This window comes from Prionailurus viverrinus, chromosome F1 (assembly GCF_022837055.1).
Source record: "Prionailurus viverrinus isolate Anna chromosome F1, UM_Priviv_1.0, whole genome shotgun sequence".
Taxonomy (NCBI): Eukaryota; Metazoa; Chordata; class Mammalia; order Carnivora; family Felidae; genus Prionailurus; species Prionailurus viverrinus.
The window spans coordinates 60,610,795-60,636,729 of record NC_062577.1 but is presented as its reverse complement, the minus strand read 5'-3'; the positions used below and the strand labels follow the sequence as shown (position 1 = coordinate 60,636,729).

The following is a 25,935-nucleotide window of genomic DNA, read 5'->3' as shown; positions in this document are numbered from 1 at the left end:
TGTTAAACACGACCACTGTGGGCTGCAGGTGGAGAGGGCTGCACGTCTCTGCCTGTGTGGTTTCTCGGGCCGAGAGAGGGACCTTTGAGGCCCTGTGACCAAACACAAGGCTGTGAAGAATCGAACTGAGACAACACATGTGTCGGGGTGGTTTGGTGGGAGAAGGGAAACCGGCCGCTTTGGGGCAGTCGGTGGAAAGGGTTGAATATCGGGTTTTGCGTTTATTTAGGCAGTGGGTCGTTATGGAAAGGTTTTGGTTAGAACCTATTTACACATAGCGTTTCGGGAGGATTAGGACGGTGGCAGGGTGCAGATTCTGTGGCCCCCCTCTCCCCTGAAATAAGGGGAGAAACAGAGAAGAGGTAGGAGGCCAAGCTGGTGAGCGCTGGTCAAGGTTAAATGGTCTAACAAAAGTACTCTTTGACTCCGAGCTGTTATGAAAGACGCCAGCACGCGAGTTAGGACGAATCATCTCTCAGCAGTAATGATGCTGCGGTGGAGTCGGGGAGGGGAGGCAGCCTCTGAATTGGAGAGTGGTTCAGCCTTGCGTGCCCGCCGGTTCCAGGGGCACGAGCTTAGCATTCAGATCAGTGACAAGGACAAGCAGGCCGCTCGCTACTTTCCTCCCACACCGAGGACCTCCTTGGTTCCCTCTAAGAACCCGCTTGCGGCCGGCGTGGAGAGCAGGAAGACACATGGCTGTCTGAAGCTGGGGACGCTGCCGCCCTCGTAGATCTCCTGTGTCCCCGGAGGGCTCTGTGCAGGGAGAGGCACAGACAGAGGATGGCCCAAGGAGGAGAGACAGACTCAGGGAGGTGGCATGGGGAACAGAGGCCTTAGGGAGGGAGGGTGCCAGGAAAGCCCCACAGGCTGGGTTTCCCCCCTCCTCTCCACCTGCTGATGGCCACACGACTTCCCCAGTGCTCCCCTGTGAGCCTTCCCTCCTCTGGCTGTCTCTCGTGCCTTCGTTGGTTAGCTTACCCTTTTGTCTGATCCCACGAGTGCCAGCCTTTGCTTGGTGTGGGTTCGGTGACCAGGGGATGTCCAGGAACCAGCAAGGTTTGTGTCGCCCTGTGGCAGACTCATGCCCGGGAAATGAGGCTGAAAAACAGTTTCTGCCCGTTGGAACTGGGCCCTGAGTGCCAGGGCCTGCCGAGACACGTCCAGTCTTGACTACGGTTCACGAAGGGAATGGTTATCCCCCCTGCCCAGGCAGAAGTAGTGGCCTCCCGAAGGGGCCCAGTTATCAGACAGAGTTGACCAGGCTCAGGCGCATAGCAGCGCGGTGACCTTCAGGGTATCCGCCGCCCCAGCCCCGTGATCCAGCCGGTGCCTGGATGGGATGGGTGCAGGCAGCCAGGACTCCCGTGCGGGACAGTCTTCCCGCGTCTCCTCAGGCCGGCGTGAGGCCCTCCTGGACCTCCAGGCCGGAGAGAGGGAGACAGAGAATCCCAAGAGCCCCAATGCGGGCTCGAACTCACAAACTGTAGATCACGACCTGAGCCGAAATCCAGAGTCGGATGCTTAACCGGCTGTGCCACCCAGGCGCCCCTAAAATTTCATTTCTTTTAAAAATTAACAGCGTAAAATCGATTTTATGGTGTAGTTTTATGAATTTAAGGGACTCCATTGGTTAAGTGCCTGACTCTTGGTTTTGGCTCAGGTCACGATCTCACGGTTGGTGAGTGAGCCCCGCATCAGGCTTCAAGCTGACAGTGTGGAGCCTGCGTGGGATTCTCTCTCTGCCTCTCTCTCTGCCCCTCTCCCACTCACTCTCTCTGTCTCTCAAAGTAAATACATAAAAACATAACTTTTCTTTTTTTTTTTTTTTTTTTAATATTTTTTAAATTTAACTACCAGTCAGTAGGGATGCCTGGGTGGCTCAGTCGGTTAAGCGTCTGACTTTGGCTCAAGTCATGATCTCAGTGAGTTCGAGCCCCGCGTCAGGCTCTGTTTTGACAGCTCAGAGCCTGCTTTGGGTTCTGTGTCTCCCTCTCTCTCTGCCCCTTCCCCACTCGCGCTCTGTCTCTGTCTCTTTCAAAAATACTTAAAAATAATTAAATCCCAGTCAGTAAACAGTGAATACTGGTTTCATGTGGACGATGCAGTGATTCAGCACTTCCCTACATCGCCCTGTGCTCATCACAAGTGCCCTCCTTTACCCCCATCACCTGTTTCACCCATCCCCCCACCTGCCCCCCACTCTGGCCACCATCAATTTGTTCTCCATAGTTAAGAGTCTGTTTCTTGGTTTGCCTCCCTCCTTCTCCGCCCCCACCTTTGCTCATTTGTTTCTTAAATTCCACATATGAAGTCATGTGGTGTTTTTCTCTGACTTACTTCACTTAGCATAATACTCTCTAGGTCTATCCATGTTGTTGCAAATGGCAAGACTGCGTTCTTTTTCATGGCTGAGTAATGTTCCACTGTGTATATGTACCGCATCTTCTTTATCCATTCATCTGTGGACACTGGGGCTGTTTCCATAATTTGGCTGTTGTATATAATGCTGCTATAAACATCGAGGTGCACGTATCCCTTTGAATTAGTAGTTTTGTATCCTTTGGGTAAATACCTAGTAGTGAGTTGCTGGGTCAGAGGGTAGCTCTATTTCTAACTTTTGGAGGAACCTCCACACTGTTTTCCTGAGCGGCTACACCAGTTTGCGTGTGGTTTTGGTTTTTTTTTTTATAACGATACCCGTCACACTTGAACCATATATCTTCCTTATGGTTTTTTGAGTGGTATTCCATTCTACAGATGTACCGCCATTTATTTACCTCTTGGAAGGATATTTGGGTTGTTTCTAATTTTGGTGATTATAAATAGAGCTGCTAACATTTTACACACAAGTTTTTGTGGGAACATAAGTTTTGATTTCTCTAGGGTAAATACCTAGTTGAGGTATTTCCGGCCGGAGGGTAAGTGTATGTTTAACTTTACGAGAAACTGCAGAACCGTTTTCCAGAACGGGGGTGTTAGTTCACATTTCCATCAAGAGCATACAAGAGGCCCAGCTGTGTCCCATCCTTGCTAGTGCTTGATGGTAGTATTTTTTTTTTTTTTACTTGATCTAGTATAATTAGCATGTAGTGGGATCTCCTCGTGGTTTTCATATGCTTTTCCCTAACGGCTAATGATGTTGAACATCATATCATGGGGAAGCCATTATTCCTGCCTTGGGGGAATGCGCTATTGTCTTAGGGAGCCGGAATGAGGTATGGACATGTCTTACTACCCCCTGAGACTCCAGATGCAGACCTCAGAAGTTCTAGTGGGCACAAATAATTTGTATCCTAGTTTCTGAGGCGGGAGTGACCGCAGTTATGGGTCAGCAACACTGAACCTACCTCTAAACCTTGACTTCTTTTCATCTGCTTCTTTTCCTTCCTTATGTCCTCTGATGAAGTTCTGTTTGTCTTTTGCCCAATTTCGACTTGGAATTTTTTAAAATGAGGTGTTTAAAAACAATTTTTTAAATTTATTCATTTAATTTGAGAGAGACAGAGACAGAGTCGGGGGGACAGAGAGAGAATTGCAAGCAGGCTCTGTCCTGGGAGTACAGAGCCCAATGCAGAGGCTTGAACCCATGAAACCGTGAGATCATGACCTGAGCCGAAACCAAGAGTCGGTTGCTTAACTGACTGAGCCACTCAGGCACGCCTTTTAATAATGCGTTTTGAGTGTTCTTTATATATTCTGGATGTGTCTCTTGTGAGATGTGTAATTCCCAAATATTTTCTCCCAGTCTGTAGCTTTCTTTTTGTTCGCTTCAGGCTGGCTTCCATAGAACAAGTTTTAAATTTTGATGAAGTCCAGTTTCTCAAACTTTTTTCTTTGCTGGATCATGTTTTTGGTGTCATCCCTGAGAATTCTGTATAACCCCAAGTTGTGAAGATTTTTCTCCTATGATTTTCCGCTGAAAGTTTTCTAGTTTTACATTTATTTAAACCTGTGGCCCAGGGGCACCTGGGTGGCTCAGTCGGTTAAGCGGCTGACTTTGGCTCAGGTCACGATCTCACAGTTCGTGAGTTCGAGCCCTGTGTCTGGGGCTCTGTGCTGACAGCTCAAGCCTGGAGCCTGCTTCAGATTCTGTGTCTCCCTCTCTCTCTGCCCCTCCCCTGCTCATGCTCTGTCTCTCCCTTTACAGGAAAATTTTGCCAACCTCTGGAGTTAAGGCTGGTGGTGGGAGTGAGTCTTGGGGTCACTTTGCTGTGGTTATCATGGAGTCCTGTAGAAAACAAAGGATAGCATAAAGCATAAACCATCTTGCCATCTTTCGACTCACCGTCATCTTGTCATAGGAATTTGGAGGAAGTAAAGTCTGGCACAGCCTTGGAATAGTAACCTGTTGGTAATGGGCTGGAAGGAGCAACGAAATGGGGATGGTGTGATGCATCTGAGTCCACTCTGGTGATGGGATGGCCAGCATTTACCCCTTAGCCCTCCTTTCCTCTTGGTTGCTCTGGGTCTGCTACATCTTACTCCAGTACCTTAGAATCACCTGGGGAGCTTTTAAAAAGTCCCAGTGATGGGGCGCCTGGGTGGCGCAGTCGGTTAAGCGTCCGACTTCAGCCAGGTCACGATCTCGCGGTCCGTGAGTTCGAGCCCCGCGTCAGGCTCTGGGCTGATGGCTGGGAGCCTGGAGCCTGTTTCCAATTCTGTGTCTCCCTCTCTCTCTGCCCCTCCCCCGTTCATGCTCTGTCTCTCTCTGTCCCAAAAATAAATAAATGTTGAAAAAAAAAAATTAAAAAAAAAAAAAAGGTCCCAGTGTTCAGGCTACACACCAGGCCAATGAAGTCAGAATTTCTGGGGGTGGGATCCAGATACCAGTATTTTTTCAGAGTCCTGAGTGGTCCCATTGCACAGGCAAGGTTGAGAAGCTTTCTTGCCCTTTGCAGTCCCTTGGACCCCGAGGAATTATTGCCACCAGCTGACAGCGGGAAATTATTATGCTTGGAAACCAGTCAATAACTCTTCAGAGGGTCCCCTTCTGGGAACTTGTGCTCTGGATACTGTTTTTATCATTTTTATCATATTGGAGTTTGATTTTTGGCCATCAAAGGTGGCTGTTTATGAGAAATGTCCTGTCTCAACTTCCATTCAGCCTGGAATAATTGACATTACCATTGGTAGGAATCCTAGACTATTGGCATTAAACACATACACATAACCTTGGAGATCATTGGTTCAGACAGTTAACGTTTCCAAATACCTTTCGGATTCACGTACTCCGGTTCTAATACCAGGACTCTTGCTCCTCCAAGTGTGGTCCCGGGACCAGTAGTGTCAACATCACCTGGAATCTGGTTAGAAACGCGGCCACGTCCCACCCCCACCTCCCCAGGCTGTAACTTAGGAAGATCCCCGCGTGAATCATATGGACGTTCAGGTCTGAGAAGCACTGCTTTAGAGAAGCATATAAGTGGAAGCTTCTGAGAGTAGATTTCAGACTCATTGTGAGGACCTGCTTTTTATTTATTTTTATTTTTTTATTAAAAAAAATTTTTTTTTTCAACGTTTATTTATTTTTGGGACAGAGAGAGACAGAGCATGAACGGGGGAGGGGCAGAGAGAGAGGGAGACACAGAATCGGAAACAGGCTCCAGGCTCCCAGCCATCAGCCCAGAGCCCGACGCGGGGCTCGAACTCACGGACCGCGAGATCGTGACCTGAGCCGAAGTCGGACGCTTAACCGACTGCGCCACCCAGGCGCCCCGAGGACCTGCTTTTTAAACACAACGGCCAGATAGCCTCTTAGCTGGATGATCACTCGACAGAGACAAGGCGATTACTCCAAGAACCCTCCCCAACTCCTCCTTCTCAAGTAGTGTCTTCAGTTTTCCCAAGAATGACCCTTGCGTTCATGCCTTTCATTATATTGTGAACATTCATTGCAGTCATGTGTTCTGCTTCCTGTGGCTTTTCCATTGTTTCCCCCCTTACACCTGGAAACTTACGACCCTGGTGGACGAGCGCAAACACGGGTCTCTCACATCTCCTTGCCGCCGCATTGTGCTGATAGGTCTAAGCTTAGGAAGGAGAGTTCCGGAATAAAGGCTTTGTAGAGCCAAGAAGGGGAGCGCCAATGAATGGCTCCACGACCTGCAAATTCCCTGCTGGTTCCTGTGCCCTGGTTCTCCAGTACAAGGCACCTCCTTGAACACCTAAAACATCTTTTGTGCTCACCTGTGCTGTCATCGTTGAAAGCATTGCTCTTTTTTCCAGGCAGGGGATTGACCACGTATTCATCTTGCTTCTCTGTGTGTGCAGGGATTTCATCTGCGTATTTTCTTCATTCTTACAACCCAGGGCTAGATACATGCTCCTGGCCTTCCTCGGGGTTCTCATTTCTACTCTGTGTCCTTTTGGAATCCTCAGTGCTGGTGCTAAGGTCATGTCCAGCCTCTGCCCCTCTGCTTTTCACTGTTCAAAACCCTAAAGAATGTAACACACACCCCCCCTGACTTTCTGTGCCCAATTCTAATAATTTGCTCTCCAGTTGAGAACCCTCCCTGTCTGTCGCATGCTTTCTCCTTTCCATTCTCTTCCCTTGCTTCTGGGCTGGGCCTGGGCCCATCCATGAACGCCTGCTACACGGGCTGTGAAGGCTTGACTGCATAGCGTTCGCACTGAGAACTGGGCAGGTTCGTAGACATCATCTAACCCAATACTCTCATTTCACAGAAGGGAAGGGTGCTTCCCAGAGCGTGTAAGTATTTTGCCCAAAGTCCAGGCAGGTGGTGCCCCAGTTACGTGGTTTTGCCCACAGCTCAGAGTGCACGTGTGGCTTCTGCAGGAGACCTGATAACCCTCGACGTGAACGGTTTCATTTAATTTTACAAGGTGGGTATGGGATGTGCATGATGGAAGGCGGGGGCCCACGGAGGTCACGACACATCATCAATTGCCTTCTTTTAAAGGTATCTCAGAAACCTAGAAGGACTCATTATTGTCTCATAACCAGTTGTGGTCTGAGGAAGAAAACCCTAAATCCTCGATTCATGGCTCTACTAAATACCAGCAGACTTTTATTCCTTCTGTGTGTGTGTGTGTGTGTGTGTGTGTGTGTGTGTGTAGGTACGGATTATACTGTTGGAGCATTTTTTTTTTCTTCCTCTGAAAGGCTGTGTTAACGTTCCTGTCTTCCTGCTTACACGGGACACAAACATTTAGAGGAGCCTCCGGGTTAGATATTCGCGGGCAAGACAGAACTGGTCATCATCGGCCATAGTAGGGCTTGCTCTATATTTATTTGTGCCTCTTCACCCATCTCTGCCTCCGTGTTTACTTACAAAGGTTCTGATACGTATTTGCAACGTGCTGGGAGAGCTAGCAGAGGGAAAAGCAACCCGAATGCCGTAGATTATTATTAGTCGTGGTATTTATCTTGCTCCATAAATCACCCCTTCGGGCCCCTTAATCATTTGGGTTGTTGTTCAGCTCCCCGTGACCTGTCAGCGTGCTCCCAGTAGGAAAAAGTGATGGCTGTATTCCAGGGCCTGTCTGTCTCCTCTCTGCGGGGACCAGCCGCCATTCAGAGGCTCCCCTGTGTACACAGCCCGCAATTGCCCACACTCGAGGCCGCCTCTGTCTGCCGTCCGAGGGCCCATTTGATTTGCCCGCTGCTATCGTGACAGTCCCTTGACACTGAAAATGCCTCCCTCCCCCAGAACATCTGTGTTTGGATGAACCTCCCTCCCCTTCCTCAATGTTGCAAACAGCAAGAACTTGGATATTTCCTGCCCCAAAGCCCTCCCTACGTTCAGAGGGCCCCTCTGCCATGTTTTTGTGACCTCATTGGCATTCTGTGACCTTCCCAGGTCACTGTGTCCCTGGGTGTGGAACAGGGTAGAGGAAGCAACAAAGGAAATGAGAGCAGCCGGTGCGAATGGTGTGGGAAAGAATTGGGGGAGCGGGGCATTGCAGGCTTTCCATTGAGCAGCCTGAGAATATTCCAGATTCTGTGAAGTCAATTTCCTTTCTTTTCTTTTTTTTTTTTTTTAAGTTTATTTTAAGAGAGAGACGCAGAGTGAGAATCCCAAGCAGGCTCTGCACCATCAGCACAGAGCCCAGCGTGGGGCTTGAACTCATGGAACTGGGAGATCATGACCTGAGCTGAAACCAAGAGTCAGACGCTTAACCCACTGAGCCACCCAGGCGCCCCTGTGAAGTTAATTTCTTTTTCTGTCTGTTATAAGATGGGTTACCTGTACATCAAAGAACTTGTTACAGAGAATATTGAATAAATGGGGGAATAAACGAATAACTTCATTTCCTAGAGCCAGGATGCCAGGACAGCGAAAAGAACAGATGTTGGCAACATCAGGAGCACAGGGCAGGAGTCAGAGATGTGGCTACTGGACTCGGGTTTTCTGCTCGTGAACCTAAACAACTTTTTCTTTTTTCTTTCCTTTTTTTTTTTTTTCCTCCATCTTTGGGCGGTAGCTTTTTCATGAGATGGTTTGGTCAACAGTTGTGGTCCCAACCATTTCGAACACAAGTATTCGCCTAAAATTTTGTTAATGACGTATTTCAGAGCTACAAAATGCATAAAACACAGTGTATGAACATCTGATATCTACCACACATCAGTATTCTCTCCCAACATAATGGTGGTAATTTTAGGTGCCTTTGATTTAGAAAACGGGTGACCGTAAGCAGTCGTGGTGCTGTTATAAGAATCTGTATTTTAATTGCGAATGACAGTATCCACACTTTAAGGGTGCCAGAGTGGCTCAGTCGGTTAAGCGTCCGACTTTGGCTCAGGTCATGATCTCATGGTTTGTGAGTTCAAGTCCCACGTCAGGCTCTCTGCTGGCAGCATGGAGCCTGCTTTGAATCCTCTGCCCACCCCCTCTCTCTGACCCTCCCCTGCTCACACTTGATCTCTCTCAAAAATAAACAAACGTTTAAAAAAAAAAAAGTAGTATCCACACTTTAAAAAAACAGTACACAGATGATCAAGACACATTGATTTCATCTAAGGCAATTCTAGATGCAAATGAAAATATGAAGGAGTTAATTGTAATACGGTTTGGGGACCCAGAGTGGTGTTTCTGAGCAATGCAATTTGTATTACCGCCTAGATCCAAATAATGCCAACTTCTGGCCCAACCAGTCTGAACATCTCTGAGGGCTGGGTCTGGAATTTTGCCTTTAAAAAACAAAAACAAAACAAAACAAAAAACCAAAAAAACAGGTGTGCCAGATGGGATTTAAAACTTGAGTTTTTGATCGCCTGATCTACAGAGGTGGGTAAATACTTAAATTCTACATTTATGATAAAACGGCAATGAATATTCCTTTCTTAAATAGTAGCTCCTCTGGTTTCTTTTTGGTATTTTGCAAGTTATAGAGATTTTATTTACACCCCAACTTTCAGTGATAGGTCTATTACGCTGGACTTGAGGTTGATAATTAGGAACTAAATGTCTCCACCTAGTGTTTGCCAGAAACCGCACAGATATTCCAGAATTTGGGTTTAGTACAGACTTTGGTCTTTGTCTTGCTCACGTTTCTGTGATTTCATATGAACGAGCACTACAAATCACCGAGTTACACAGCAGTGTCGGGGGCGGTCATGGCTCTTGGGCATCCCGTCCCCCGGATTCTGGCCCCACAGGCACAGGAGCTCTTACTTAGGGAAGCAGCAGGGGAGCCCAGAAGACAGCTTCATCTGCGGGATCCTTCCCCCATGTGTGACCTCTGTGCCATCAGATGACTGGGAACAGCCCTGACCAGTAATGGAAGCTAAATTATTTTATTAAACCAAGTATGGATCAAACAAAAAATTAAGATGCCTCGTGTGCTGTGGGGTACGGAAGAATTACGGAAGTCAGATCTTAAAGTCCTTCTGCCCCTAGAATGGAATCTGTGGTTTTAATCACTTCCGTTGTTGATTAATTAACTTCTGGAATATTTATTTTACCCTTGCGGCCAGTGTCCTGTTTTCCCAGGGTCTGTGAATAAATACTGTCCACTGAGTTCGTTAATGTATTTGACACTCATCGATCACCCTCTTGTGTCCCGGTGCTGTTTCCCGGGACACAAATATATCCTATTTCTTGCTCCCGGGGAGGGCATGGCCTAGCGGGGAAGCGCACAGCCAGTCGGTGGCCGGTGATTATAGAGGCTGTAATGACCACACCGATGGCCCTGCTCGGTGGGAGCACACGGGACGTGGGCCTACGAGCCTTCGCTGTGGAGAAAATAATTCAAGGATAAGCAGGAGCTCCCCAAGCAGATGGTGGGGGGAGGGCATCCCAGGCACAGGCAGTAGCAAACACAACTGCACGGAACTGTGGGAGATTAGGGCATGTTTAACCTGCTTGTGGGAGAGGGCCAGAAATAACGTGCAGGCAGAAGTAAAGTGGACTTGCCATGAGGAGAAATGTATTTTTGTACAGTGTTTACAGATCTTTATCTTTTTATTGTGGTAAAATAGAACCTCTTCCATTTCCACTGTTCTTAAAACAGCTCGAGGACGTTCACAGACAACACTCACATTGTTGTGTAACCATCACTGGCACCTCCAGATTTTCTTCAGCTTCCAGAATGGGAACTCTGTCCCCGTTAAGCTCCTCCTCCTCTTCCTCCTCCTCCTCCCCGCCCCCCCCCACCCCCCGACAAACATTTGACCGCCCTTAGGTACCTCGTGTACAAGCGGGACCGTGCGATACTTGTTCCTTTGTGCCAGCTTACGTCACTGAGCGTAACGCCTTCAAGCTTCATGTTGTAGCGTGTTTTATCTGTTCGTCCGTCGATGGACACTTGGGTTAACTTCCACCTCTTGGCTGTCGTCCGTCATGCTGCCTATGGGTATGGGTGTCCTCCAATTCTGTATCTTACCACCTCAGTAGTAATTGGTGGGTAAGCGCAAAGGGGCTTCCTACAAACCCCCCTTTGGTTGAGGTGCTTGCAGTCTCGTAGAGATGGGTTCTCACTCATGAAACCAAGACTGGCGGAATATGCTTACGATGCCCGATCCGATGGCGCTACCAGAGCTCACTCTTCAATTCCCCGCGATCGTTCGCAGGAAGCAGAGCAGACTCATTCTAGAAAGGCAGTGACCACAGCCCAGTGTAAGCCAAGGACTTGCCTGACAAGAGCATCACCATCTGCTTTTGCAAACGGAATCTCTTTTCCTGGTGGAGTTGCCCCTGGGCACCTTGACTCGTGACTGTAGGCATGGTGGGGTCAGTGAGGGTAGAGAGAGGGACAAAATGGATTTTCTGGTGACATGTGGGGCCAGCTTCTGATGTCGCTGGTGAGAGAGCACATCGCTAGGCAAACTGTGGGTAGACAAGGAACCAAGGACCCTGTGGAAAATCCTGGGGCTCTTCAGGGAGCTAGACGTTGTCGTGGGCGTAGAGTATTGTACGTGTTGCTGGGGGAGGGGTGTGGCCCCAACCCTTCCCCTGACTCCTGAGAAAGTCCTTCTGTTACTTCTGTTTCTGCAATACGTCCTCAAGCCCAGGGCAGGGCTCGTCCCTTCACTGAGCACTCTCAGTTGCCACAGACCTCCTCCTTCCCCTTTGTGGACCCCCAGTGGCAGGGACTGAGACACACGGGGTCAGGAAGCAGTTCTGGGAGCTGGGGGGGACAGGGAAGCATCGGGGACTCAGGACATGCTCTGTTCTGTCAGCCGCCTTCAGCCTTCCAGCCACTGTGACTCCTTCACTTGCTGAGGGCTTCCTCCTGGTTCCTGCCGGACCTGAACCCCTCCCTCTTCCCAGCTTCCCCTTCATGGGCCTCGCCGGTTGGCACAGCACACTGAGCTCTGGGGCCACTGTTCCCACACGGGGTCCCAAGGCTCTGTTTATGAACCCCTGGCACATCACCATGGCCTTTTTTAGTCAGCGGTTAGTGTTCCAGGACTTGTATTGTTTCGTTTCCTGAAAGGTCAGGTCCTAGAGAGCTTAATCTGTCCTTGCTGGGGGAGCCCTGGCTGGCAAAGCAAATCTATCAGGTCAGCCTGGCCACATGTGGGGAGAGCCAGAGCTGGCATGGGCTTTGAGGGAGGCTGGCCAGAGTCACAGAGTCACAGACGGTGGCCCTGACAGTCCTATTTGTTCCTCAGCCCCTGGCAAAGCCTGAGTGGACTGGATTCCTATCCTGCGGAACACAGATGCTTCCTCCTGAGCCTGTCTGCCCCTCGGAGGAGCACAGCCGGGGGGGGGGGGGGGGAAGGAGTGTTTGTCCCCTGTGAGCCCCTTCTCTCTGTTCCCTTGGTCACTCCCATGATCTCTCCTGCCTCCAGCTCCGTTTTCTCTCCTCCAGTGAGCACGATAAAACATGGTTGTCCAAGCGAAGTGCAATTGCCGTATAAACAAACGGTTTCACGATAATAAATGTTTAAGCCTTTTCAGATACTCTGTTTCCTTTGGTGTCCGCAGTTTCTGACGGGACTGCAGTCTGAGTCCTTCCTCTTCGGTTGGAAAGGATTCGGAACATCGGACCACCGGGCAGGTGGAGTCGATGGGGAATGTGTCCGACCCGAGAGCCCTGATAGACGGGCCTCGGGCAGCACTGGCAGCTGTAACCAGGGCTATTTCATGCCTGTCTTGCCCCTCTTTGTTTGGAAGCGCTCCAGACCGTTCCACCAGCTGTTGTACGGAGGGACACCTGCATTGCCACTGTCACTGAAATTCCTTTTTTTTTTTAATTTAATGTTTGTTTATTTTTGAGAGAGAGAGACAGAGCGCAAGCAAGAGAGGGGCAGAGAGAGAGGGAGACACCGAATCTGAAGCAGGGTCCAGGCTCCAAGCTGTCAGCACAGAACCGGATGTGGAGCTCAAACCCACGGACCGCGAGATCATGACCTGAGCCAAAGTCGGACGCTTCACTGATGGAACCGCCCAGGCGCCCCTGTGTCACTGAGATTCCGCTGCAGCCATTTGGTCATGCTTTTCCATGTAGCCCCTGAGCCCACAGACCCTGTAAGAGCCGCCTGGGAGGTCCTGCGCAGCAATGGGATTCGAGGCTATTGTCCTGTTCTGAAGAGAACCTTTACTTGCATCTTCAACTCTGAAGATCAGGGTATTAAAAGGCCTGGCTCATCAAAATCACGAACTATAGAAATAATGTTTCAGACGCACAGGCAAGGTGCCGGCCAGGTGCCTCTGGCCAGCCTTGGGTGTGCATTGGGCAGGGGGGATTCTTGATTTTTCGAAACCTCCCAGGGGCGCCTGCGTGGCTCAGTCGGTTAAGCGTCCGACTTCAGCTCAGGTCACGATCTCGCAGTCTGTGAGTCCGAGCCCCGCGTCGGGCTCTGGACTGATGGCTCAGAGCCTGGAGCCTGCTTCCGATTCTGTGTCTCCCTCTCTCTCTGCCCCTCCCCCATTCATGCTCTGTCTCTTTCTGTCCCAAAAATAAATAAACGTTAAAAAAAAAAAAATTAAAAAAAAAAATAAAAACCTCCCAGAGACCGTGGAGTCCATAGGGAGGCCAACTGGACAAGAAAGACATGATCAGCTACCAGATTCTTCTGGAAATAGAGGACCGCTAAGGTGGTTCAGCAGGCAGCGTGCTTTCTAAAATGAGGACTGGGAGGGGCACCTGGGTGGCTCAGTCGGTTAAGCAACCGACTTCGGCTCAGGTCATGATCCCATGGTTTGTGAGTTCGAGCCCCACGTCGGGCTTTGGTGCTGACAGCTTGGAGCCTGGAGCCTACTTTGGATTCTGTGTCTCCCCCTCTCTCTCTGCCCCTCCCCTGCTCATGCTCTCTCAAAAATAAACAAACACTGAAAACAAATTTAAATAAATGTTACAGTGCCTGGGTGGCCCAGTCGGTTGGGTGTCCAGCTTTGACTCGGGTCATGATCTTGTGGTTCATGGGTTCGGGCCCCACGTCGGGCTCTGTGCTGATAGCTCGGAGCCTGGAGCCTGCTTCAGATTCTGTGTCTCCCTCTCTCTCTCTCTGCCCCTCCCCTGCTTGCTCTCTGTTTCTCTCTCTCTCTCTCTCTCTCAAAAATAAACAGTAAACAAAAATTTTTTAATAAAACTAGGTCTGGGAGAGTGACGTGGTGCCTTGCAGACGTGGACACTTAATATTTCCTGGTTTGATATTATGGCCGAAAAGCAGAATTAGAAAGCGTGTGGAGCTTGTGAGTAATCTCTTGGAAGAAACCAAAGACGGTGAAACCAAAGACGGGATTGACCGATATGGGGCAGGGTTCGTCCACGTCTGGTGCTTCTGGGACTCTTTGGCTCTTACCCCCCACCTGAGTTCTTTGAAACACACCCCTCTGCACACCTTTGACTGGAGGAACAGCCCTGACCTAACGACCTGGTCCCATGGGAGGCACAGTGGGAGGCTGTGTTTACTGGAAGCCCAGGGGAGTGGAGGTAAATGCAGGTGTGGTCGGGAAACGAAGCTGCTTCACTTCACCCGGGAGGCACAGGGCCAAAGCCGGCTGACCTGCCCACACCCATGCTGGCTCTCCCACCCGGGTGGTTCCTGCCCCCTGCTGAGCACGGCCCCTGAGCAGAACGCAGTCGGGGGACCCACTGCGCGTCGCAGCCAGGCCCCGAGGCGCATGCCAGACACGCTCCAGCCTTCGCCAGCTTGCAGCCGCTGCCCCGGAGCGGGCGGGTCGTGTGGCTGAGGTCCTGTCCTGAGCCACACGCCGGTTTAACACGCTTCTCCCTGCCATCGGACATGCTTGCTCGGAAGCAGAGTCTGAGCCTGATGTTTGCTGTCTCCTGTGCGTCCGCTGATCTGGTTTGCTTTCTCTTTCGAGCCCCCTTGGTAAAAAGGACAGCTGTCGACAGGGTAGGAAGAGTGACCTCCTGAGTGGGGGGTGATGTATGTTGCTGTCACCTGGAAACTCAGATCAGCCATAAGCCAGAACCTTTGCTGACAACGTAAAGAAAAATATCGTGTTTCGGTTAGGTCGTGTCCCTGTCTATAAGAAGTAGACAGCCAGAGGGCATCAGCACTAACTGCAACAGAGTGAGGTCAGCTCAGATGTCAGTGGAAGGGACGGGATGCACACAGGGTTGGAAGCTCTAAGTGGAGTCCTTAAAATCAGAGCATGTAAAAAAAATTTTTTTAATGTTTATTTATTTTGGAGAGAGAGAGGGAGACAGATTACAAGCTGTCGGCACAGAGCCCAATGCAGGGCTCGAACCCACGGACCATGAAATCATGACCTGAGCCGAAGTCAGATGTTTGACTGAGCCATCCAGGCACCCCTAAAATCAGAGTATTTAAAGGCATCGCTAATGGAGTGGAAGGTTCTGGATTTCTTTTTCTGTTTTCTTTTTTTTAAGTTTTTTGATTCATTTTGAGAGAGAGAGACAGAGAGAGAACACCAAGCATGCTCCACATTGTCAGTGCAGAGCTCGATGCGGGGCTCAAACTCACGAACTGTGAGATAATGACCTGAGTTGGATGCTTAACAGATCGAGCCACCCAGACGGCCCAGGTTCCGGATTTCGGATGAGATTTTCAAAGTAGGTTATGTTTTCATCATGTTAGGATGGGTTAGGTTAATTTCTATCCCCACACTAATTAGAATTAATTAGGCTCTAGATGTGCAGGCGGGTAGCCGAATGCCTCACCGAGCTTGGCTGGTGGCACGATAGGGGAGGGTGTTGAGTATAAGAAGTCCCAGAGGAGAGGGGCTGTGGGTTGGAATACAGGTCTTGGCCTTGGGTCTCGTGTTATTATTAACCTGTAGCCCAGATGTTTCATTTGCTTGGCAGGTGAATTTGCCAGTTGGTGCTACCAAGATAGGGAGCAAATGAAAATGGTATTAATAAATCGGATAAGTGCTCAGAATGAAGTTCAGTGAGGAAAACAGAATTGTACCAGCCATTACAAATGCCTGCAGAAGCAGAAGAAATGGCGAAGAATGGGCAAATGTAACAGAAAAATGTCTGGGGTTGAGGGTGAGGCCAGCGTCCCTCAGTGGTGTGGGGCTGTGGTTGAAGCAGCCATAGGGGAATGCTCTAGACTATTTCAGGCCGATAAGGCTATAGGTAGACTTGGAAACTGACCTACAGATAAAGGAATTTGGGACTTGAACTTAGAACAACTTGGAATTCCGCATTTTTAGTATGTAAAAAATCCCGATTTGAAGACAGGTGCCAATTCTTCTTCATCTTCACCGGAGATGGAATCAAGTTTCCAGAGTTTGGGTGGATGCAGGCGAAACCTGGCAGTGAACGTCATGAAACATCAGAATGGGGTTTTGAGGGAAGGTTCTGGTTTCTGATGAGATTTTGAAAGCGGGCTCTGTCTTCATCTCGTCAGGATGGATTACCTCCATCCCTCGGTTGTTGCTGATGGCTGGGCCCCGACACCGAGACCCCCCTCCCCCACCTGCTTTTACGCCCCCAAGAAGCTCCGGGTCTCCCTGTGCCCATCTGTGGCCCTCTTTTCTGGGTCACGGGCTAGCCGGAGTCAGATACCCTGAGCTAACCGGATCGTGCTTCTTTGTCTCCTCTCTTGCAGTACGAGTTTAAAGCCAAAAACATCAAGAAGAAGAAGGTGAGCATTATGGTTTCAGTGGATGGCGTGAAAGTGATTCTGAAGAAGAAGAAAAAGGTAAGTGACTCTGAACCAGAAAGCAGGAAGGACGGGAGCAGGGAATGTAGGCGTGGGGCGCCTTTTCCTTCTAGGCTGCTCTCTGGACAGAATCCTTCCTCATCTGGGGAGCGGTCTGCCTGGACCAGCCATGGTGTCGAGAGAAGTGAGGCTGAGGCCCATGGCCCGGGCAGCCGATTGGCTCCGTGAGTCCTGTGTCCCTTGGGTGACAGGGCCCACCTCCTGTCACCCTTGTCTTTTGTTACTGTACCTTGCAGTCTTGATCTCAGGAGATACTTTAAATTCAAGTGATGACGGGTAAGAGGGTTTGGCGGGAGCAGATGAGGAAGCTCCATTAGCAGCTGTCGCCTTCTGTCCCAGGAATGACCCTCAGTCCCACGTGAGGTGACGTCCAGCCCCATTGTGTGTTCTGTTGCTGCTGTTACAGCCCATCTGTTTGAACAGTCCTTCGAGACCCGTCCGCCGCGGCTGTTCAGTGTGCGGGAGGCTGGGCCAAGGGTCTCCAAGGCGGGAGGAAAGGGAGGAGGGACTGAGCCGTTCGGAGGGCATTCCTCTGAGCTGGGCTGAGACAAGCAAGTGGGTGTATGTTGCCTCAACACGTGGCTGTTTTTGTGTTAGTTGTACGTGCCGTGGGAGAAAGATGTTACCCCTGGGAAGAGCTAGGTGTCCATATTGGCAGAGGGTAGAGTGTATGTTTCCAGAAAGAAACGGAAAGGGGCTTGGTTGATTGAGGATAGAGGAGGAATCTTCTTGTTTCTTTGTTTCTGAGCTCTGCTGATACTTTTTAAATTTATGATAGCTTTGTTTTATATGTATATGTTTTTTTAATGTTTGTTTATTTTTGAGAGAGACAGAGACAGAATGCAAGTGGGTTAAAGGCAGAGAGAGAGAGGGAGACACAGAATCGGAAGCAGGCTCCAGGCTCTGAGCTGTCAGCACAGAGCCCGACGCGGGCCTTGAACTCACGAGCTGTGAGATCATGACCTGAGCTCTCAAGCTGCCTTTCGTTCCAAACCTAAGATGCTGTTAATTCGAATGGGAATCAAGGCAGGCTTTGAGTCTGGGGGATATGGAAGTAAAGACAAGGGCCTGGTTGTAGGTGACGTAAGCTCGGAGAATCGAGTGGTTGAGAGGGGTGTGGAAGGGTGTTGGCAATCCAAGGATTTAAATCTGCTCTGTGTCCTCGACCAAAGACATTACCCAGCATGTGACCAGATGCCACACAGTGGTGGGGACTTGACTGCTTCCTTAGGTAGCCCATTTTTTCTCTGGACAGCTGGAGTTTACAAAGGTCTCCCATGTACTAAAACTTGCTGTCTTATGCTCCCTAAATATCTTTAAGGGTGGTTCAAGAAAGTGTTATGGCTATGAGGTTGGAAGTATATAGGAAAAAATAGCACATGATACTGTTTGTAAAGAACACCTTAAAAATTCACAAGTGGTAGAGAATTTGTAATGGCGTCTTAGGTGTTTTTGACCTTATAAACCCCCACAGCGGGGCCACAGTCCTCGTCTTGTTCTTATTCCAAGGGTCTCTTTTCCGCCCTTCCCCCACCACACATACATGTGCACTGTGGTTAACCGTGGGACGGCCTTGAGAATATCGTCCTCTTAGGAGTCCCTGAGCAGGAGAGTGGCTGAAGCAAGCTGAGGCCCATCAGGTGGTGGTGTCCCTGGGCCCCAGTTAAATAAATCACGGATGACAACCATGTGGATTTAAAAGCGAGAGATACCCTCAGGAAAAAACGTGGGTCGGTGCCACCTGAGCTCATGATTCAGGAAGCCGGGCTGAGTCCCAGCTTGGCTTTTGTCACGAGTGTCCTAGAGCTTTGCTCGGCCCTTCGTGGGGGGGGGGGGGGGGGGAGGGGGGGTGTTGGGGGGGGGCAGGAACCTGTGGCTCAGCGCCCTCAGGTCCTACCTGATGAGGCGACGGTTGTAATGTGAGGGCACTTTCCACATCACAAGATGCCTTCCCGCCCGTTCCATCCATCCCTTCGTCAGGCCCGCTGGGAAGGTCTCGTGGACACGTGATCACTATCCACGGCACCCGGTCGCCTGGGGAAGGCAGCCACTCGCGCCGTGTCCTCCCCGAACCGCCATCCGGCCGGGCGCCAGGCGGTCGGCCTTTCCAAGTCCGAGACTCTCCTCACTTTTCAAGGTTAGGAGCCTGACTGAACGCTGACTTGTACTTGACAGAGGTCAAAAGAGGCTGATGGGTAGACCAGCCCACCCCTTCCTTTATTCGCTCTGAGACGTCCAGCGGTTTCCCGGACCAGCTACACTCACGTTAGCCCGACGAGCCTGCAAATCTCGGTTTTCCTCCATGGGGGGCAAGTGATGTGAGAAGGCAGATTGCCAGAGGTGGTCCGGCGAGCATGACGCGGAGGGAGTCCGCTGTGTGGCGGGAACGTTTCCTGGTCTCTGGCTCCGTGGTACCCAGGTCCCCGGGATGTTGGGAGGGGCCTTGTCGGGCGCATGCTGTCCGAGGGTCTGTTCCACAGGCTCATCACTGACTTTGGTACCTTCCTGGCACCACCCCCCCCCCCCCGACCCCCCGCCATGCATGCACACTTCTGGCTGACATCACCTTTACTTTCCGTTAGGTTCTGTTTCAAGGTCTGCTGTCCTGGGGCCTCTTCTGTCTGTCCCTTTCGGGTAACTTCGCATACCTCTGATTTGATCCATTATGATGGCACTTTGCGGTTTTGCCCTTCGGGGACGGTCTTACTGCCATCTCGCTGTGCCCCTCCCGTGTCTTGTACCACATGCAGCATCATTCCACTCTACCTGGGGAAAAAATGATGTCAAAGAGCCTTAGGTATTTGGCCCGAGATCACGCCACACGTAAGGACACCTGTGTGCGGAACGTCACCTGGCAGAGACGCCGGCCCCCTTCCACTGGGTGATGCAAGCTGAGCGGGGGAAGCGTCTCCCCTGGGGAGCCCGTGGGGCCTTGCGACTCATTTTGGAACTCCATCCCTGGTAATTGCTAGTGCAGGTCCCCCCTGCAGCTGGCCTAGGGAAGAGGTGATCTAACAGGCCTTCCCTCGATCCGATTCTTCTGATGCCAGGCTTGGGAAGGAAGGGAAGCCTCCCGACCTGTTTCCTCTGCCCCTGCCTGGTGTCTGTTCCAGGCGGTGGTTGTGAGTCAGATGCTGCCTGTAAGCACCGTGACTGCGTGTGCTGCCTCGGACAGACTGTGTGCACGCTAACAGCCATCAGCCTTTGCGGCGTCTTGTTCCCCCGGGACTGTCCTCTACGATCCGAGTGTGTGGATACCGCCCTGATGTCTGTGTGCCTGTCTGTGTCTAGAATGGAGAGGGACTGGGTAGAGACCTGCCACACCTGCCTCCCCGGACATGGGACGGTCTGCAGGTTTGGGTGATGGCCGTCCTCATCGGGTTAAGAACGAGAGCTCTTGCCAGGTAGCCGAATGTGCAGAAAAAGTCACGGCCAATGTTCAGCCGTGGGCACCCGCGTCGGGACAGCCTGACGTGCTCCACTGATGAGTCCGTGTCTGGGCTGCAGCGGTCCGTCCAAATGTCGAATAGTCCCCGCTTCCCGCAAACACGCTGACCTTCCGTGGGTTCGTGTGCGTGCCGGAAGGAGCCCTTGGCTGAGGAAGGAAGACCTGGCTCCGAGCCCTGGCTCTTCCCTCCCTCGCTGCATGGCCGTGGGCAGGTTGTTTTGCCTTCTTGAGCTTCAACTCTCAAGAGTCCGATTAGGTGACCACTTTCACTTCGCCAGCTGGAATATTCTGCACCAGCTCTGGAACCGTGCTGTTGGCCGCTCCCGTATGTCTGAGGGGGTCACCTGTACTTAGGTCCTTGAAGCCTACTGAGCTGTGGATGAAGTAGACCCTAGAGGCCAAGCGGGCTTACGTGTTGTTGCTTCCTGATCCTCTGAGGTCAAACACTTCCCAAGGCAGCCGCCCTTCCCCACCCCACCGCCTGTCTGGGCCTGGGGAAGAGTGCAATGCATCCTGGCGGGGGGGCGGTGGGGAGAGAAGTGTGTTTACAGGGATTCTCTGTTCTCCCAGGAACTTTCCAAGGGCAGGGGCCACTGTTGTAAGCTCAGCACTTACTTGGGGGCCTGGTGCATGTGGTGTGTTTTCAGTTATTATGGCTGTCGGCTTGCTGGATGAGGGAACAGGATTTGTGTGTGGTGATATCCTCAAATCAGGAGGAGCTAAACACTTAGCAGTTGGATCAAATGACGTCTCGTTTGTTACTTTGGGCCATCACCTTCCCCTCCCTCTTCCTCCTCCTCTCAATTTGCCCGTTTGAAGAAACAGAGACAAGAGCCTTCCCCAAGCTCAGAAAGGCCTCCGTGGAAGTCACTAACGTCGGTGGTATTATGAGTCGGACTTGCTCAGTGACTCTGGTCTGTGGTGCTTGATTCTAGTGTAGGCGGTAGCCAAATATTTTGTGATTATCTCTCCCTGAGACATAAAAAAAATATGTATCTTTTTGGTTATATTCGTAAGTGTCTAAAAAAGGCTGCCGTCTTGAACCGATGCCGGCAGATAATGAATCTCAAATTGCTGTGACTCTTGGTTTATATTTGTGGTGTGAACCCCACTATTAAGTGGCTTTGTCATCTTCCAATCAGTACATTTTCCTCAACTCCCAGCCAAACCCAAGTAATTAGTTTTGCTGTGTATATAATAATGATTATTCATTACAATCCCGGAATCACACTATAGCACTCTTTGCTAGGGAGTGGACTTCTCAATAAGAAGGATTAGTCTTGAACTTCGTCCAATGGATTTTTCTACAAAAGGACCTGAAGGGCCTCAGTTTCATGTGGTTTCTCTTCTAAACCAATGACTTAGTTGGGATCTCCTAAGGCAACATTCTAGAAAGGCTCCATCGTTCTCATTAACAAATGTTCATTGTATGTCTACCATATTCAAGGAACTGAATAGGATCTGTAAGGGTACTAGACACAGACCCTTTCCAGCAAAATTATTTTTAATGGCACTATCTGTACACGTAGGTCTATAGCTCCTACACAATTGCATGATGGTGATTTATATCTTTCCCCCATGGGCTGTGAGCCTTTAGGGGCAGGGACCCTGTCTTCTCTCTAATCCCGTTTCATCTGTTTGGGAAGGTAGCAGATGAGAGGGAGCAAATTCGTGAAAGTAATGACACTCTAAGATGGTAATGAGACGAGCTAACAGTAATGGCTAACACTGATACTGAGCACCTGCCATTTGCCAGGGCTGTTTGGCGCACTGTATTACTTAGGAAATGGTCACCATCGTCCTCTGAGGTACGTACCGTTCTTTGTGAAAGAAGGTGTAGCAACTTACCCAAGACCTCACATCCCATCAGAGGTGAAGTCAAGATTTGAACCAGGTCTGTCTTGCTCAGATAAGTAGATTGTTCCCAGTATCATGTTCCCGTGTGTGCACTTACCTCTTCAGGCTGCTTGGAGAAAAGCCACTCCATAGAAAACGCATCACTAATTAATCCAGGGTCTTTAACTGCTAGCCTGTACTCTGTCAACTGGCCTATCACATTGCAGGAAAACTGGTTCCCTGTCCGAAGAGAAGCATTCGCTATCATGGAAACACAGAACTCAAATCTAATTGAGTGAGAAAAGGAGGCGCTTAGAATTATAGAAGCAGGATTTAGGAGAAAGAACTTCAGAAATGATCTGATCTGATCCCCTGGTTGATGAGTAAGCAAATCAACAAGAGAGGCACAGTGACTGTCCTAGGGTTACCCAGAGATAACTAGGGTACATAGTTACTGATGGAGCCAGGACTAAACTCGGTCTGGTCTTCTTTCTACCCCGTTATGTTTCCAGGCCTTCTTTATTTTCTGCTAACTTTAAAACATGCACATTAGGAATTGCGTACATTGTGTGAGAATTTACTAGCAAGCACTTCAGTTTTGAAATGTGTTTTCTATATCCAGTATCCATAGGTTATGCCAGAAGATGCGTGATAGCTATATTTTCAGACTAATCCTGTTCCCTCTGGAAGCATGGAGAACTTGTCAAGCTGAGTTAATGAGACTTTTGCAAGGTTATGCTTTGGGCTCTTTGATTTTTTTGTTTTGTTTTTGTTTTTGTTTTTTGAGAAATCCCCATCGCTGCCAGGAACATGAATAATGGTCAAGCTTACAGACGTTGCAATGTGCCTACTGGTAATTTCCAGTAAGGGTAGGAAATAAATCTCGATACAAATCCTTCCTCCACTTTTGGGGAAGAGCTTCAGAGATGCCGTATGCATTTCTGGGCTCCAAAGGGAGACAGAACAGCTATGATGATTATCCCTAACTCTCTTTTGTGGTTTTGGCCCTTCAAGGCAGACCTACGTCTGACCTAGTTCCCAGGTAATATTCCTTGCCGGGAGATTTTGGAACGTCAAAATGGCTGTAACTTTCCGTAGAGGACTGGCCATTTGCACCCACTAGATACAGGACGTGCTTACCCCATTCAGCGGTCTTATAGGAACATACCCTGTAAGCCCTTTACCATTTGTAGGCGACGGAGAGGGACGTTCTTTGATTCCATCGCTTGGAGTAGCAAGGAGAACATGGGTCGTGGAGGGTATACGAGTTGGGTTCAATTACCACTGGACTAGGTGAACTCAGATGGAAGTAAGTTACCATCTCCGAGGCTTAGTGTTTATCTTTTAAGGTTGAGATCAATTTTGATAACGCAAAGGAAGCATTATATAAACATCGTTAAATGAAAGGAAGACTTCTCTCCCATATCAACTGGAGAATTTCTTGCGAGGATAGAAAATGAAGCAGTTATAAAATGACTTTCCTGTATTTTTCTCACTTTGTGTTATTCTAGGTCCTCCAAAAAGCACATGCCAAGACAGGATTGAATTCCTGTGAGAGAAAATGGGGGAGGCCCTGGGAGAGGCTGGTAGCTATCCCATTTCTGAGTGGGTCTGATTCCAAGGGGAGGAGAGAGCAAGGAAGGAAGGAAGGGTGGATGAAAGTCTCGTAGATGGCGGTGTGCTCTGAGGAAGGTTTGGCAAGACTGTCAGGAGACTGTGAAGGCAAAGTCCCATGTGGGAGGACTCCTGTGTCTCCCAGAAACGGGCCTGCCCTCCGCACCCCTGAGCACCCCTGATGGGCCGGGAGCATCCCGGAAGCAGGGCCCCTCAAAGAAGCAAGAGGACGGGCTTCAGAATTCCACCCCTGGGATCTTGGTTAAACTCCCTGTAATGGAAGATCGGTAGGGCACATCCTTGCAACGACAACTTCTTAACTCCAGAATATTCTGACTAGCCAATAATATGACGCAGAGCTTTCCCTCACGTTAAGTTGATCTATCCTGTTGACTTTTTAATTCCCTTGGAGTAAGGAATTGATAAGAAGAAGAGAAGGGGGAGGGGAGACTGATGGCAGAGGGAAGGCATAGAGAGACATGGGTTAGCGAACCCTAGTTCAAGGGCCTCCTGAAGGTCTCGGCCGTGCTGTGAGTGTCCTTGGCAGGTGCAGAGGGGACAACAAGCAAGAGAAAGGAGTTACGTGTGTGCAGGTACAGGGTGGGGGGCTGGCAGACGGCCAGACAGCTGCCCCTAGGGTGCTCCCTCTCCACTAACATTCCCCCTCTCCCCCATCCCTTTATATTTATGGAGCTGGTGAGGGGGCTGATCTTTGCCTCCCTGGGCCTCGCTTATGGGCCTCCCTGCCGTACCTGCTTGGACTCTGAATGGTGCCAGTGAGGCCCGCCTGAGCCTGGGCCTCAGGCTGAAGGAGGCTGAAGACCAGCTCGTTCCGTCCTGCTGGTCCTCCTGGGCTGATGGTGGCAAACCCTGCCTCGAGAGGTGTTGACAGCCTCAGGGACGCACCCCTCTCCCTTCCTCCACTCTTCTCCTTTCTCCTCTCTCCTCTCCACTCCCATCTGGACTCGAAATGTCTTCCTTTTCTGGCGCATCTTGGAGACTACAGCCAGTGGGTAAACCAAACTGAAAATTCCCACATGTAGCTACCAAGACTCCCAAGACCTTATTTCTAAGCATTAAAAAAAAAAAAAAGCTTTCAGATGGAAGCGAGAGGCACGTGAGTTTCTGAAGACAGTAAAACTACCACTCTCTCTGCCCTCCCCCAAATAAACTTAAAAAAAAAGTGTTCTCTGAAATGTCCAGGTTTCCATTGAAAATCACTTGCCACACCAGAAACGAGGAAAATCTCAACTTGAATGAACAAAAGATAGTCAAGAGATGCCAATACCGAGAGGACAGATGTTAGATGATCTGACAGAGACGTTAAGGCAGCCGTCGTCAAAATACTTCCATGAGCAGTTACGCTCTTGACACAGACGAAGTGGAAAGTCTCAGCAAAGACGTGGAAGAAAGCAGAACCGAATGGAAATGTTAGAACTAAAACCTGCAACTCCCGAAATCAGATGTAAATAAACAGGCTTAGCAGCAGAGAGGTGGTGCTTTCCAGACATGAATTAAATTAACCTCCGGCAGGACATGTGGTCCTAAATATAGATGTGGCTTAACTTAATATTTGATTACTTAATATTTCTATTATGCTTTTGCCCCCACCTCAAGCCGTATTTGAAACCTTATATTTTGCTGTGTAAAGAATTCCTGTGGTGAACGTTTATAGTGTGTGTTTAAAATAGGCATCCAGGGGCGCCTGGGTGGCACAGTCGGTTAAGCGTCCGACTTCAGCCAGGTCACGATCTCGCGGTCCGTGAGTTCGAGCCCCGCGTCGGGCTCTGGGCTGATGGCTCGGAGCCTGGAACCTGTTTCAGATTCTGTGTCTCCCTCTCTCTCTGCCCCTCCCCTGTTCATGCTCTGTCTCTCTCTGTCCCAAAAATAAAAAAATAAATAAATAAATAAAATAAAATAAAATAGGCATCCAGGGGGCGCCCAGGGGACTCAGTCGGTTGAGCTTCTGCCTTCAGCTCAGGTCATGATCTCACGGCTTGTGAGTTTGAGCCCTGAGTCGGGCTCTGTGCTGACAGCTTGGAGCCTGGAGGCTGCTTCAGATTCTGTGTCTCCCTCTCTCTCTGCCCCACCCCTACTTGTGCTTGCCCACGCGCACTCTCTCTCATTCTCTCATAAATGAATGAATGAATGAATGAATAAATAAATAAATAAATAAATAAGTAAATACAGGCATCCAAATTGTGAGTTACTTTGCCTCTGAGAACTCTCAGTGTGTCCGTTGGAAACTGGCCTGACATGTGCCAGGAAGGGTAGGAGGCGGCTAAAAATACTATCAACCGATCCTTGCTGGGTTAAGAGCAGTATCACAGCCAGAACAGAGATAGGAATGTGTGTCTGCAGATTAGACCACATGTAAATCAGGAAGGGATTCAAGCCAGAGTAGCAGGTGTTGAGGGGGGCATTGGCAAATACAGTGGGTACGAAGGGGGCACCTGGATGG

At 49.9% G+C, this 25,935-nt stretch overlaps 1 protein-coding gene across 2 annotated transcripts in view; it reads left to right on the top strand.

Moving 5' to 3' along the window:
* Positions 1 to 25,935, top strand: part of CF1H1orf226 (chromosome F1 C1orf226 homolog) — a 286,062-nt gene that overhangs the window by 183,703 nt on the left and 76,424 nt on the right. For both annotated transcript variants that reach the window (XM_047840210.1, XM_047840209.1), the window contains exon 3: positions 16,463 to 16,555. In XM_047840210.1, the coding sequence (XP_047696166.1) occupies positions 16,463 to 16,555 (93 nt within the window). The remainder of the gene's footprint in view (positions 1 to 16,462; positions 16,556 to 25,935) is intronic.